Here is a 16,377-nt window from a genome sequence, read left to right on the forward strand (position 1 = left end):
TTTCAACCAAGCGGTAGATAGGTAGATAGGAGAGACAACACTAGTGAGGTATGCTCATCATGGAGTGGTCAACCATTCATCATCAAAAGGGCAAAATTCATCTAGTGGTAAGGTTCAGAGAGGCTAGGAAGGACAACGGAATGGAAATGGGAACCACAGGGAGGATATGGGATAACTACTGTTACATAGAAGGGTTTGCAATCATTGAGATGAAACAAAAAGTATGATTTGTTGGAAAAATTTGTTGATGATCTGTTCTGTAAACATTCACTGAATTGACAATAAAAAGTTAAATTAAAAAAATAATAAAACATGTGGAGGATACAAGGCAAAAGGTCTACTCTTAGCAGCAATCCTTAAAATATAAACTCTAAGGCAAAAATGGAAGCTTGTTGTCTACACCTAACTGTTATCTCATCCCTTTTCCTGAAATCTGTGTTTTCTTAGAGAGAGTAGCCAAGCCACCATTGCAGATTAACAGCTGGCAAGATAAGAACACATCCTCCTCTAATTTTAGGAGTCCTTTGTCCTGCATTTAAATCATCAAAAGGCATAAAATACCTTTCCCATTATGTATTCACTTGTTTTATTTATTTGTGTGTGTGTGTGTGTACTTTATACAACTTAACTTAGAGTCAACCCTTAATTAATATGTACTGCTTAGTTCAACAAATACTTAAATAACAATTCTCACAACAATGCAAATCTAAGTCAATATAAAGGCATGGTTTCCAAATAGTCTAAATATTATCATGAAAAGGATTTAAAAGAAAAATTGTAATCACATTTGAAAGCATTAGGAATTAAAAGGGTAATATTCCCCACAACAAGATGACCTTTTCCTCCATGTTGATGTACTCAATTTATCATCCATTCTAATTACCCTCTGAGGTACTTCTGGTTTCTGGGTTTGTAAATGTTCATATTAATCATTTCTCTACAAGTGAAAATTTTAACATCTACTGTGATGAATACAAATTTTAGTAAATTTCATTCCTAGTCTCAAATTTAAGAAATAATGAAGCATCACTATTCTATTTGTAGAGTAGTGATAACTAATATTACTTACTGAACATTAACCATGGGACCACCACATATATCTTATGCATTTCAATAACTGTCACAACAAAGTTACAAAAATAAATGCATAATGTTGTTGTTGTTGTGTGCTGTGGAGTCGGTTCCAACTCATAGCAACTTTGTACAGGGTTTCCGAGGCTGTAAATCTTTATGGGAAAAGAAATCCTCATCTTTCTCCCGCAGAACAGCTGGTAGATTCAAACTACTGACCTTGAGATTATCAGCCCAATTCGTAACCACTATGCTAATAGGAAAGGTATAATAGCATTTTGGTCCGATGGAATGCAAATTATGATTAAGATGACACTAAGCATGATAAACCTGAAAAAGAATAAAAACTTAAAAGGATACAATGAAACTGGAACTTAAAAAAAAAAACTTGACTGTATGAAGCAACAGGTTTATGGAACCTGTTTTAGAAGGACCTTACCATTTATATAAGTAACCAAGTTTTATTTTCAAATGGTCAACTGAAGCATTCTGGTGGTGGTTATGTGTCGTGGAGTCAGTTCCAACTCATAGCAACCAAGTATAGGCTTTCTGAGGCTGTTAATTTTTAGAGGAGTAGAAAGCTTCACCTTCCTCCTGTGAAACAGATGGTGGTTTCAAATTGGTGACCATGAGATTTGCGGTCCACCTGCTGACCACTATGGTACCAGAGCTGCTTAAAACACTTTAGTTGTTGCTAAGTGCCGTTGAGTGGGTTCTGACCCATAGTGACTCTGTATAGTTTCCAAGGAGCAGCTGCCAACCTTGCAGTTCAAACAGCTTTGGAGTCCAGCGCATTAATGCACAACATCACACTAGGACTCTTAAAGCACTTTGGGGAGGTAAATAACTCATTACACCACAGTGGTTTTGGTACCTTTCCCATTATGCAGGCTTGGGCTTATTTTGGACATGGGCAGAAATAAAGCTGGCAGAATCACAATGGTCTGTCTGCATACCTGCCGCTAGATAGTCACTCTGAGATCACCTATTTCCTGTTCTTCCCAAAATGGTCCTTTCTAAGAAGCCACAGAAAGGACGGCTAAGATGCAATTATATTCTTTTTCCTCAAACTGATTTGCCTAAAACAGATCTGCCATGGAGGCATATGGTTCCTCTTTGTTCCTTTTCCATCACCATTTCATATTTTTTCTCCCACAATACAAATATATTATACCCCCACATATATATACATATACACACACACATATATATGAATACAGACACATACATTTACACACCATATACATAAATACACACATATAACGTTGTTCTTATTAAACACCGGCAAGTAGCTCCCAATTCTTAGCAACCCTAAGCACAAAAGAATGAAAACTAATGGTACTGTGTCACTCTCACAATTGTTGTATTGGAGCCCACTGCTACTGCCACTGAGTTAATCCATCTCATTAGGGTCTTCCTGTTTTTCGCTGATCTTCTACTTTACCAACCATAATGTCCTTCCCCAGGGACTGGAACCCCTGATAACATGTCCAAAGTATGACAGATGAGGTCTTGTCAACCTGTCTTCTAAGGAGCATTCTGGGTGCATTTTTTCCAACACAGAATTATTTGTTCTTCTAAAAGTCCATGGTATTTTTAATATTCTTCTCCAAAACTGTAATTAAAATGCATCGGTTCTTCTATAGTCTTATTATTCATTGTCCACTTTTCACATGCATCTGAAGAGATTGAGAATTACGTGGCTTGTGTCAGAAGCATCTTGGTCCTCAAACTATCTTTGCTCTTTGGCACCTTAAAGAGGTCTTGTGCATCAAGCCATCCTTTGTTTCTTGATTGCTGATTCTTCTTCATATAATCCACTTTCTTGAATTATTTGTTCAGCATACAAACTGAATAAATATGGTGAAAGGATACAACTCTGGAACACACCTTTCCTGATTTTATGCCATTCAGTATCCCCTTGTTCTGTTTGAACAACTGCCTCCTGGTTTTTGTACATGTTCCTGGTGAGCACAATTAAGTGTTCTGGAATACTCATTCTTTGCAATCTTATCGATGGCTTGTCCTGATCTACAGTCAAAAGCCTTTGCATGCATAGTCAATAAAGTAGAAGTAAACATCTGGTGTTCTTTGTTTTTAGTCACAATCCATCTGACATCAGCAATGGTATTCCTAATTCCATGTCCTCTTCTAAATCCAACTTGAAGTTTTCAAAGTTCTCTGTTAATGGACTGTTGCAGCCATTTTTTAATTATCTTCAGCAAAATTTTACTTGCATGTGATATAAATGATACTATCCAATGATTTCCACATTTTGTTGGGTCATCTCATTCATATTTGAATGGGCATAAATATGAATCTCTTCCAAATTGATCAGGTAGCTGTCTTCAAAGTTTCTTGGCATAGATGAGTGAGTGCCTCCAGTACTGTACTAATTTGTTTAAAGATTTTTGTTTGTATTCTGTCAATTCCTGGAGTCCTGTTTTTCACCAGTACCTTCAATGAAGCTTGGCCGTCTTCCTTCAGTAGCACTGGCTTTTGACCATATGTTACCTCTTGAAATGGTTAAATATTAACCATTTCTTTCTGTATTCCTTTCATCTCCATCATTCAATACTTTATCCACAAAATCCTTCAATATTTCAAGTGGAGGCTTGAATCTTTTCTTCAGTTTTTTTCTCTTAAGAAACATTGAGCATATTCTTCCCTTTTGGTTTCCTAGCTCTAGGTCTTTGCACATTTCATTATTGTCCTTAACTTTGTCTTCTCAAGCTGCCCTTTGAAATTTTGCTCAGCTCTTTTACTTCATTTCTTCCATTGGCATTAGCTTCTCTATACTCAAGTGCAAGTTTTAAAGTCTCTTGTGACATCCACAAGATGATCTTTTCTTTCTTTCCTGTCTTTCAAATAACCTTTTGCTTTCTTCCTGGATGATGTTCTTGATGTCCTTACACAACTCTTCTAGTCTTTGGTCATTAATGTCTAATGCATCAAATCTGTTCTTGAGATGGCCTCTAAATTCAGTTGGGACATATTTATGGTCATACTTTGGCTCTTTTGGATTGGTTTTAATTTTCCTTCAGCCTCTCCCTAAACTTGCACATTGATGGCCTGTTCCACAGTTTACTCGGCTTTGTTTTATATGATGATCATCTTTTTCTTGGATCATCTTTTCCTAGAGATGTAAGTCAAATTGATTTTTGTTTATTCCATTGGGTGAGGTCCAAGTTTATTTAAAAATAGTATCTCCAATGAGTAAGTTGTGGATCTTATAAAAATTTATCATGCAGTCACCAGCATCATTTCTATCAACAAGAAAATGTTTTCCAACTACTCATCCTTCTTTGTTTCCAACCTTCACATTTGAATCATCTGTAATTTGATATATTCTATTTATCACTGTATCTTGACTGCATGTTTGATCAATTTCAGACTGAAGAAGTTGGTATAATTCTTCAACTTATCACTGATTTTGGTACATAAATTTGAGTAATAGCAGTTAAGTAGTTTTCTTGTAGTTATGTGGATATTATCCTATCACAGATAGCGTTGTACTTCAAGACAGATCTTGAAATGTTCTTTGTGATAATGAATGCTGCATCATTACTCTTTAATTTGTCATTCCTAGCATAGTAAACCATACGACTGTTCGATTAGAAATGGCCAATATCACTCCATTTAAGCTCATTAATGCCTAGAATACTAATCGTTATGCATTCCATTTCATGTTTGAAAACTTTCAATTTTCTTAGAGTCATACTTTGTACATTCCATGTTCTGATTAGTAACGGATGTTTTCAGCTCTTTCTCTTCATTTTGACTTGTGCCTCATTAGCAAATGACAGTTCTGAAAGCTTTACTCCATTAGTATCATTATGGTCAAATCTACCAGAAGTCATTCACACCAGGACTTCACACCAGGGTCCTGGTATGGCTGTGGGTTAATGATCTGGACTTCAAGGTCGGCTTGGACTAAAAGGTCAATGGTTCAAGCTTACTAGTTGCTCCTCGGAAACCCTATTAAGGGTTGCTATGAATTAAAATTAACTTGAAGGCACTCAACAACAAACAAAACATATATATTAACTTTATATGGAGTCCTGGGTTAGCACTGTACTCCTATATATATTAAATATATGAAGTCCTATTGTGGCACTGTAGGATAAGTACTGGATTGCTAATCAAAAGGTCAATGGTTCAAAGCCATCAATCACTTCTTGGAAACCATATATAGGATCACTATGAATCGGAATAGACTTGAAGGTACTTAACAAAACAATGCACACACACACAAACACATATACCTTTCATTCATCCTAGCTTATGAAGTTTTGTGGGTTGCTGAACACAGATAATTTAAAATATTGTTGTCTAATTAGACTTTAATAAGTAGATAACAAATCTTTTTTACAAATTGAATAGTTTCTAATTGTTTCATTTCTACAAAATTAAAGGCATAAATAATAGAGATGTCAGGGAGTAGATCATTAAAAATAATTGATTACAATGTTTGATAATAGATCACTCTGTGATTTATGGCATGTAACTCAGGAGTTCAAAGTATTGGATGGCATACCTCTAAAAAAAAATTCTATTCACACCTACTTATTTATTGGTACAATAGTCCTTTGCACTTATATTGATAAAGTGAAAATTAAGAGTCACATCCATGCTGAAATCTATCCCATTCCAGCAAAAAGTAACATTTATCAATTAACACATGAATATGTTGGGGATAAAAAGGTATAATTAATCTCATTAAGATAATTGTTTCCTTTAAAATTATGCATTCTATAAACAAACTCTCCAAATGATCATATATTTAGGTTGCTTTGATAAATTGTATCCTGGTGTGGTGCTGTGGGTTAATGCGCCAGACTGCAAAGCCGTTTGAACTTCAAGGTTGGCGGTTCAAGCTCACCAGCTTCTCCCTGGAAACCCTATACAAAGTCGCTATGGGTCGGAATCGACTCGACGGCACTTGACAACTTGACAATAATTTTTATAATTCAATCCATTTAATATTTAGAGTCTTGGGATTACTGAATTTTTAAATTGAAATTTACACACATCCACAGGCACACACATGAATTACTTGCTTTTGTTGCAGAGAAGTAATGGTTGACCAATAAAAAGATTTCCCAGCAAAAAAAATATTAAAATAGTATTCCGTGGGGGAAGCAGAATGGAAATAAGAGTTCATGGAAAAAGGAATGATGTGAAATCTCTGTGGCACTTAACAACAACAATTTAACCAACTCTATTTCACATCGTGTGTCATTCTGTTCCTTTCTGTGCATCTTAGTGATATTTACCTAAGAGCTGGTAATCCCAACAACTCATTTCCTTCATCAAATTGTCTGCAATGTCTCTGCTCCAGTTTGCAAAGACCACTCCCTCTCGTGACGCTGTCTAACTTATTTGATATTTAACTACAATACTTACTATTTTACAGGCTTTGCATGTATTAACTCATTGAAGCCTCACAACATCCCTGAAGTGGACACTATTATAGTTAACATTTTCTAAATGATGAAACGGAGGCAAGAGAGACTGTAAGCAAGGTCAAACAGCTAACAAGAGACAGTCTTAGGATGGTTGCTGGGAAATGAAATGAAGGCACGCTGGCTACCACGTCTGAACTCTTAACCTCTATCCACCACCACCATTTGCCAATGAGTTGACTCTGACATACGGTGACTGCTGCACCCCAACTCCCCACCCATGCCAGAGTTAGCACTGTGCTCCAGAGGATGACTGATTTTTTTGGAAGTAAATCAGTAGATCTTTCTTCAGAGATGCCTCTGGGTTGATCTGAATCTTCATTCTTTTGTCTGGTAGCCAAATTTGTTAACTCTTTGCACCACCCAGTAATTCTTTAACCACTATACTTGCCTTCTTTTTTTGTTTTCATCCTAACATTTGATTGTGCACTTAATGAAGGTTTACAGAGCGGATCATCAGTTTTACAATCAACAATTCATACACTGCATTTCCAGTCAATGACTGTTACCCCCTCACTGCTGTATCACACATCCCACTTTCTTCCTGTGGTTCTTGTTTCAATTTCCCCTCCATTTCCAATTCTTGGGAATTTTCTGCTTAGATAAATACTGTCCCTTTGATCTCAAGTCACTGACCAGTCTCACTAGTGTTGTCCCCTATATATCTATTGCTTGGCTCAGTTCCAGATTTTAAGAGTGGTCAAAGGTCACAGTCTCAGGGTTCCACCTGTCTCTATTTGACCAGCAAGCCTGGTATTTGTATGATTTTGAGTTTTGTTTCACATTGTCTCCCACTCCTTCCAGAGCCTTTCAATGTGATCCCTTTCAGAGCAGTTCTTAGTGGTAGCCAAGCACCATCTAGCCCTGCAGACTGAAGTTCACGTGGTCTATTAGTCCAATGGACTAATTGTTTCTAAGAGTCTTCAAGTGTCTGTCATCACTCTTCTTTCCTTTGGGCAGGGAGAGACCAGTAACTGTACCTAAGATGGCCACTCAAGAGTTTTCAAGATCCCAGTCGCTAACCAACAACACACCACCTGGGTGTTTTATCTGAGCCCAGTACAACACACCGTGGTGGGCGATGATACTTCCTCGCCAAGAAGTTGTGCCTACAACACAGCAACTGCTATCAAACAGCTCCTAAGATAAATTCTGGGTTCTGAATTTGTGCAACCAGAAGATTCTCTAGTCCCTTAAAATAACCTCTTTAATGCCTGTTAGGAATAATCAGGTTTGACGCATAGTTATTTATTTCATTTTTTAAAGGTTCCAATTAACAGGGAAAAAAATCCTGTTAGCAGTCAATTGCATAGTCATGATATTCCAAAAGTGTTTTAATTACCCAGGTATGCCATAACTTAATGGTTTTTACTCTTAAAGTAAACTAAATATGGAACATAGTCCTGGAAGAAAATGAAAGATTGATTGCAAATGATTTTAATTTTCATGCATCTTTTTATAGGTATAAAAAACAACTTCGGTGAGGCTCTGGGGCCTTGTCTATTACTGGGCAGAAACCAAGGACAGAAACCCCAGATTCAAACATCCTTAGAAGATGAACTTATAAGCAGGGGGTAAACTATAAGCGATTCCATGCACTACTAACTAAGACTGACAGAAAGAAACGCCTGGCAATCTCGTTCAGAAACTAGTCAATTAAATCCTATGGATTAGGCCCAAGCAGCATTTCATTCTACTGTTCATGGGGTCGCCACGAGTCAGTAGCTCAACAGACAGTAGCTACCAACAATAATAACAAGTTTTCTGAAGGTTCTTCTATAATTGACTATATAGGCTTTTTATAGGTTAAGAAGCCAAGCCTCTGAGAAATAAAAGGATAAACCCAAGATCACTTTAGTTTGCTAATTCCCAATGCAATTCCCTTATATGTTTAACTAGATGAAGTTCATTGAAATTCACTTAAGGTCAAGGGTCATGTTATAAATCTTTTTAAGTTTATATATTCAAAGTAGCTGAAAAGAAAAATTAAGCGACCTGTCTTCAATAACTAAGTATGTCCAAGCAAGAAAATTATTCAGTTATTTTAGCCAAAAGAAAACCTTTTCTCCCACACTTTTTTGATGGCAGTTCATTACATTTTACCTCCAGGCTACTTGTTTTTTTTTTTAGCAAGATCCATCAAACAGAATACTTTTATAGTATGTTGGTGGGAAATAGGCCAAAAGTATTGTATTAAAGATATTTCTCCTAAGGGTTGAAACATGGTTTACACATACACTCACTCACCCATAAACACTTGCCTAGAAGAACATGGTCCTGAAAATAAACAAACTTGGAAGTATATATTTTAACAGATCTGGGCCTTGAACCTTATATCAGTGAAAATGTACATGACACACAGGTAACCCATAGCAACTTAATTCTTCAATGTGGCTGTTGATGTCAGACAACTAGGGCACTAAAGTCTAATAAATACAGCTCTTAAGACAAATGAAGCCACAAGAAGCACATGTCACTTATTGATCAGTATGCCGCATCAAGGCATGTGTTTTTGTGAAGGCGCTGTATCAAATATCACATAGGGATACGGTCTATGTGTGTATTGTATTTGCTCTTCAAACTCAATTAACAATGAAAAAAGTTCAAGCAGCATATTTCATAATGTTTAAAGCTTACATTAAATGAAAGATAATTATGTTGTTGTTAGGTGCCATCAAGACGGTACCTACTCATAGAGATCCTATGTACAACAGAAAAAAACACTGCCCAGTGCTGGGCCAACATCACAATTGTTGCCATGTTTGAGCCCACTGATGCTGCCACTTGGCCAGTCCATCTAGTTGGGGATCTTCCTCTTTTTTCTGACCCGCCCACCTTACCAAACATAATATCCTTCTCCAGCAACTGGTCCCTCCTGACATGTCCAAAGTATGAGAGACAAAATTTGGCCATCTTGATCTCTAAGGAGCACTCTGGCTGCACTTCTTCCAACACAGATCTGTTGGTTCTTTTGGCAGACCATGGCACTTTCAATACTCTCCTACAATACCATAACCCAAGTGCATCAATTCTTCTATGGTCTTTCTTATTCATTGCCCAGCTTTCACATGAATATGAGGTTATTGAAAATATGATGGCTTGTTGATAGTTGATTCAAGAAGAATGAAGTCCTTGACAACTTCAATCTTTTCTTCATTGATAAGAACGTTGTTTATTGGTCCAATGGTGAGGATTTTTGTTTTCTTTACACTGAGATGCAATCCATACCAAAGAATGTGTTCTTTGATTTTCATCAATAAAAATTTTAAGTCCTCTTCACTTTCAGCAAGCAAGGTTGTATTATATGCATATCACAGGTTGTTAATGAGTCTTCCTCCAATCTTGATGCCACGATTTTCTTCATATAACCCAGCTTTCTCAGATTATTTGTTCAGCATACAGGTTGAATAAGTATGGTGAAAGAATAAAACCCTGTCTCACACCCTTCTTAATTTTAAACCATTCAGTGTTCCCATGTTCTGTTCGAACAACTGCCTCTTGGTCCACGTTCAGATTCCTCATCAGCACAATTAAGTATCCAGGAATACTCTCATACTTTGCAATGTTGTCCATAGCTTGTCATGATCCACACAATCGAAAGCTTTGCGTAGTCACTAAAGCACAGGTAAACATCTGTCTGTTACTCTCTGCTTTCAGCCAAGATCCATCAGATATCAGCAAAGATATCCCTCATTCCATGGACTCTTCTGAATCCAGCTTGAACCTCTGGACGTTCTCTGTCAATGTTTGCTTGCAGCCGTTTCTGTACTAGCTTTAGTAAAATTTTACTCACATGGGATATCAAAGAGATTGTCCAATGATTTCCGCAATCCATTGGGTCACCTCTCTTTAGAATGGGCACAAATACGGTCTCTTCCAATCAGCTGGCCAAACAGTTGTCTTCCAAATTTGCAGGCATCTATGAGTGAGTGCCTCTTGTGCTGCCTCACTTTCTTGAAAGATTTCAATTTTCATTCCATCAATTCCAGGATCCTTGTTCTTTGCCAATTCCTTCAGTGCACCTTGGATTTCTTCCTTCAGTACCACTGGCTCTTAATCATATGCTACCTCTTGAAATGGTTGAACATTAACCATTTCTTTTTGGTACAGGCACTCTGTGTATTCCTTCCATCTCCTTTTGATGCTTTCTGCATCATTCAATAATTTACCCAGAGAATCCTTAAGTAATGAAAGTTGAGACGTGAATTTTTTCTTCAGTTCCCCCAGCTTGAAAAATGCTGAGCATGTTCTTCCTTTTTGGTTTTCTGACTCCAGATCTTTTAAAATTTTGTTGTAACATTTGACTTTATCTTCTCGAGCTGACCTTTGAAATTTTCTGTTCAGCAATTTAACCTCCTCATTTCTTCCATTTGCTTTAGCATCTCTACACTGGAAAGCAAGTTTCATTGTCTCTTCTGACATCCATTTTGATCTTTTCCTTCTTTATTGTCTTCTTTATGGCTTTTTGCTTTCTTCATGTATGATGTTCTTGATGTCATCCCACAACTCTTCTGGTCTTTGGTCTTTAGTGTTTAATGTATCAAATCTGTTTTTCAGATGATCTCTAAATTCAGGTGGGATATATTCAATGTCATGTTTTGGCTCTCGTGGACTTGTTTTCATTTTCTTCAGCTTCAGTTTGAATTTGCATATGAGTAATTGATGGTCTGTTCCACAGTCTAACCCTAGCCTTGTTTTCACTGATGTTATGGAGCTTTTCCATCGTCTCTTTCCACAGATGTAGTCAATTTGATTTCTGTGTATTCCATCCGGTGAGGTCCATGTGTATAATTGTCTCTTATGCTATCTTAAGAAGGTATTTGAAATGAACAAATCATTGATTTTTCAGAACACTATCATGCAATCTCTAGCATCATTTCTACAACCAAGGCCACATTTTCTACTACTGATCCTTCCTCTTTGTTCCCAACCTTTGCATTCCAATCGTCAGTAATGATCAATACATCCTGATTGCATATTTGATCAATTTCAGATTGAAGAAGTTGGTAAAATTCTTCTAGTTTATCTTCACTGGCTTTAGTGGTTGGTGCATAAATTTAAACAATAGTGGTATTAACTGGTTTCCCCTGTAGGAGCACGGACATTATCCTATCACAGACAGATCATGATTGATCTGATTATGTTCTCTTTGGCAATTAATGCAACACCATTCCTCTTCAATTTGTCATTCCAGGCATAGTAAACCACGTGGATGTCAGATTCAAAATGGCCAATACCAGTGCATTTCAGCTCACTAATGCCTAAGATATAGATATTTATGCGCTCCATTTCATTTTTGACAACTTTCAATTTTCCCAGATTCATACTTCGTACATTGCATGTTCCGATTTTCAGTGGATGTTTATAGCTGTTTCTCTTCATTTTGAGTTGTGTCCCTTCAGCAAATGAAGGTCCCATGGGCTTTTCTCCCACGGGCTTTACAACATTCATGTCATCATAGTCAACTCTACTTGGAGATGGCAGCTCTTCTCCAGTTGCATTTTGAGTGCCTTCTAACCTGAGGGGCTCATTTTCTGGCACTGTATCTGACAGTGTTTCTCTACTATTCACACGGTTTTCAGTTACTAAATATTTGGAAGTAGTTCGTCACTCCTTCTTCCTAGTCTGTCTTACATTACAAGGGAAATTAATCCCCACCGCTCTTACCTTTTCCTCCAGAAAAAAACTATTTTCTACAAACTGAAAAATATTTTAAAAATCATAAAATTGTCCCATTTAAAGCAATTTATCAAATTATGGGTAACATAAAAATGGATTTCTTACCTGACGCAAGTATAAGGATTATATTTCATAAGAATTTTCCAGTTTCAAGGATGCCTATTTAGCATATATACAAAAAGCACTTAAATAAATTAAATTTAAGCTTGCAATTTTTTTGCAAATTTAATAAAAACTAGGCCCTTGGGAGGTACATAACGTTTGCTCTTGGCTACTAACCGAAAGGTTGGCAGTTTGAATCCATTTTTCAGTGCACTATATAACCAAATCCCCAAAGACTGATTACTCTTTACTCTTTCAGGTAGTTTGAACACATATAGATTCAAACACCCTGAAGACTTCACATCTCCATCATAGGACTGGAATAGTGATTTAATTAAAATGCCACTGAACCAGACTCCAGACATCCTGAACCTTTAGACAATAATGTGTAAAAGAAAAGACAGAGGTGGGCCATGGAGCATCCTGAAAACAGGCTTTCTTTCTATAATCGGGCTTATTTTGTCAGGCAGGAAATTTGTTGTGAGGGACCCAAATACAAACACAGGAGAGTCTAGCTTGGAAGGAAGCCTTTCAAACAATTATGGTACCTCCACTTCCCACCAACTACTTTCATGTTGTAAAAAGAACTGCTCTAGGCTAGACAGTGAAAAGGCTTCACAGGTCTCTTGGAGTGGTTTTATATAATGGTTTCAGATTCAACTCAGACAAGTATAGTAAAACTTCACATCATACGGATTTCTCTGTCATTTCCCGTGAACTTTTGAAGCCTCTGCTTTCAAGTAACAAAAATCTAATTGGGATAAGAAAAAAAAAGATTCAATCTAAGTTTACTTTATTTGCTAAGAGATCCAAAGGCAATCTGAGTTTTGTATATTTATTATTATGCTAACATTCTAAGTGCCCGATTCTGAGCATCTCAATTTTCTTATTAAACTAATCAAACCTCAGATTTTAAATGCCTCATTTCCTAGAGGTCAGACTTCTAGAGATTTTCTGGCCTGGAATCACATTATACTTCAACACTTTAAAATGTTTCCATGGCAGTGAATTGAGCAGGCTATGATCACTAAGCAAAAGTGCAAACAGGTGAGCACCAAAGACTTCATTGGATACCCGAAGTGCCAAGACTGATCAGTTTGTGATAAAGGAGGAAGGCATTTTCCCAACAGGCCACGTTCGTTCCTCAGAGCTAAGCCTCTGCATCATAATACCAAAGAGGAAGACAGAAACAAGCAATAAATGAAACATATAAGGAAAGAAAAACATGCAGAGGTTAGAAACGGGGCTAAACTGAGAGTGGAGAAATGCTGAGGGGAAAGAAAACCAACAGGGCCACCCTCAGGGACCAAGAAGGAGTTAGTTATATCCTGTGGCCTCTGTCGCTGTTAAAGTGTAGTAGTCAGCCACAGGGCAGTTCTTGGTAGTGAGGAGGAGATGAGTGAAGACAACTAGTAAGTTCTAGTGAATGTGTGTCTGTTGTAATACGTCAACAGCTGAGTCAGATGGACCAGGAGTATGATGGCAAGCTCTGCTGCACCCACCACCAGGAGCAGAAGGCCATTTACCTTTCAGAAACTGTCCTATAATATAAGATCTGGATGTCCCAAATGGTCTAACAAAAACTCAGGAGATGCACTGAAACTGACAGAAACAATTAAACAAAAGTCAAAGCAATTCTTAAACATCCTTGATTGAGCACTGAGAATTTTGTGATGCCTTGCATCAGTATTTACTCTGAGACCTAGCCTATCTCTGAATATAAATGATGAAAACCATGGTAAATAAACTTGATGGCACAGGTCTATGACAAAGCATGTTGTATTCACAGAAGAACTTTCCATTAAAAAATCATGAGTTTAAGCAAAATTAAATGTAAGTGCATCTTGGGTATGATAATGCTATTTTCTACCCATAAAATGAAACCTTTGGCGATAGCAGGAAAATATTATTTCAGAGCTCCCCAGGTGTGTAACAGTGGCTTGCTCACGAATACAAGTGGATAACTGAAAGCACTCTTTCTGACTTACTAGACATTTGTAAAAATGCAATAACAGATTCTTTGCGAATGACAAGTTCTCCTACAGGTACAAGGGTGACTACAGATAATTTGTGGAAGTTATACTCCGGATACAAAATTAATATCTTGTATTGTTTTTACTAAGGAGCTCTGGTAGCGTAGTGGTTACAAATCGGGCTGCGAACCTTAAGGTCAGCAGTTCGAAACTATCAGCTGCTCCGCGGGAGAAAGATGAGGCTTTCTACTCCCGTAAGGATTTACACCCTCGGAAACCCTGTACAGGGTCGCTATGGGTCGGAACCGACTCGAAGGCACTTAACAACAACAACAACAACAATTGTTTTTACTACCTTTTAGAGGGCTTTTAAGGAGCTCTGGTAGCATAGTGGTTACTAGTTGGGCTCCTAGCCTCAAGGTCAGTAGTTCGAAACTACCAACTGCTCCATGGGAGAAAGATGAGACTTTCTGCTCTCGTAAAAATTTACAGCCTTGGAAACCCTATGAAGGGCTACTATGAATAGGAACCGACTCCACAGCATACCACCACCCCCACCAGAAGACCTTTGACATCTTGATTCAACCTGTCATGGGTTATTCTGAAAAGTATGTTAACCTATGATGCAACATGAACATGTTTATCTATAACTGAAATTCTAATGAAAGGCAAACATTAATGAAATCAAATACTTAATTTTCTACCTGTATTTGGATTTAAGGAAAGAATTTCTTCCTTCTCTAATTGTTTCAGCTTTGCTAACAGCAAGATAAACTTAAAGAAACATTTCTATGAGGTATTTATCTATGAGAGTTGATACAATGGTAAATGGTCTTGTTACTAGGGTTAATTAAATATGGGGCTAGAAAAGCATTCTCTTCTAAAAACGTTCAAAAAAATTCAAAAATCAACCCAACTAAACTGCAATTCGGAAGTGTACTTGGAATCATAGCTCTATCCAGTTTGTTTGGAAGGACTAGTTACCCAGGGTTAAGTTCCTAAAGAAATCAAAAGCCAATTTTCTGTAACTCCAATTAATGAAAATATAAAAAAATTCTCAATACTGTTCTAAAAGCAATAAATAATTGACTAATTTTTACTCTAATCATCAGAGTTGTGAACAAACTAGAACATTTTACATTTAAAATCCAATGCTACATTCTACTATGATATATTCTAGTCAAGGCAGGCCAGGTGTGTGTGTGTGTGCAAGTATACACACATATGTTGATGTTCCATAGCTAATCAGCGGTCTACTGACTGAAAGTTATATTTGATATGATTTCCATTTTATAAAAACAAACACTCCACACCCATTTTTTTTTTTTTTTTTTTTTTAGTTAAGAAACAGTCCCTACTTAATGAGTTCATTATTAACCCAAATACGGTGGTAGAGAAGAGAAGGTATACACATGAGAAAACACATATATAAAGAGACTTCAAAAAATTCGAGGAAAAATGGATTAGGAAAACAATGGATATTTTTTCCACTAATTTTTGAAGCCGGCTGGTAGGTAAAGGATTAAATATTTTACAATTTTTTAAATGATCAAAGTGTAAACATAAATGTTAGATTATACTAACAGTATGATGTCAAGATTAGAAAACTGCATCATCTCCAAACATCAACTGCTAGTTTATAAAAAGACAATAACTAAGAAAAGCAAAAATTCAGGAGACACTACAGGCATGTTGTAAGGAGCCTGGTAGCGTAGTAGTTACGAATCGGGCGGCGAACTGCAAGGTCAGCAGTTCAAAACTGCTGTTCCATGGGAGAAAGATGAGGCTTTCTGCTCCCATAAAGATTTATAGCCTCAGAAACTGTGCAGGGTCGCTGAGTCGGAACCAACTCTACGGCACATAACAACAACAGGCATGTTGTATAACTGTGCTTCTCTGATTTCTTACCCTGTATGTTGTAGAGCCGCACTCTATGTGTAACATGTTCAAAAAAGCAGGTGACTTCTGAGTAAATCCTTCCACGTGTCACTCTGACAAAGGGCAGTGTTGTGTACCCATAAAGCTGAAAAGAAAATGACATTTTCAGGAAAAATATTTTGGCATATAAGCTTTTCTAAGAAATGTTT

General features: G+C 37.0%; 1 protein-coding gene across 1 annotated transcript in view; it reads right to left on the bottom strand.

The window, feature by feature from the left end:
• Positions 1 to 16,377, bottom strand: part of MAN2A1 (mannosidase, alpha, class 2A, member 1) — a 282,690-nt gene that overhangs the window by 36,255 nt on the left and 230,058 nt on the right. Inside the window, exon 16 of the mRNA XM_006876922.1 lies at positions 16,199 to 16,313. Within this exon, the coding sequence (XP_006876984.1) occupies positions 16,199 to 16,313 (115 nt within the window). The remainder of the gene's footprint in view (positions 1 to 16,198; positions 16,314 to 16,377) is intronic.

The sequence above is a fragment of the Chrysochloris asiatica genome, unplaced genomic scaffold, assembly GCF_000296735.1.
Source record: "Chrysochloris asiatica unplaced genomic scaffold, ChrAsi1.0 scaffold00428, whole genome shotgun sequence".
In the NCBI taxonomy this organism is placed as follows: Eukaryota; Metazoa; Chordata; class Mammalia; order Afrosoricida; family Chrysochloridae; genus Chrysochloris; species Chrysochloris asiatica.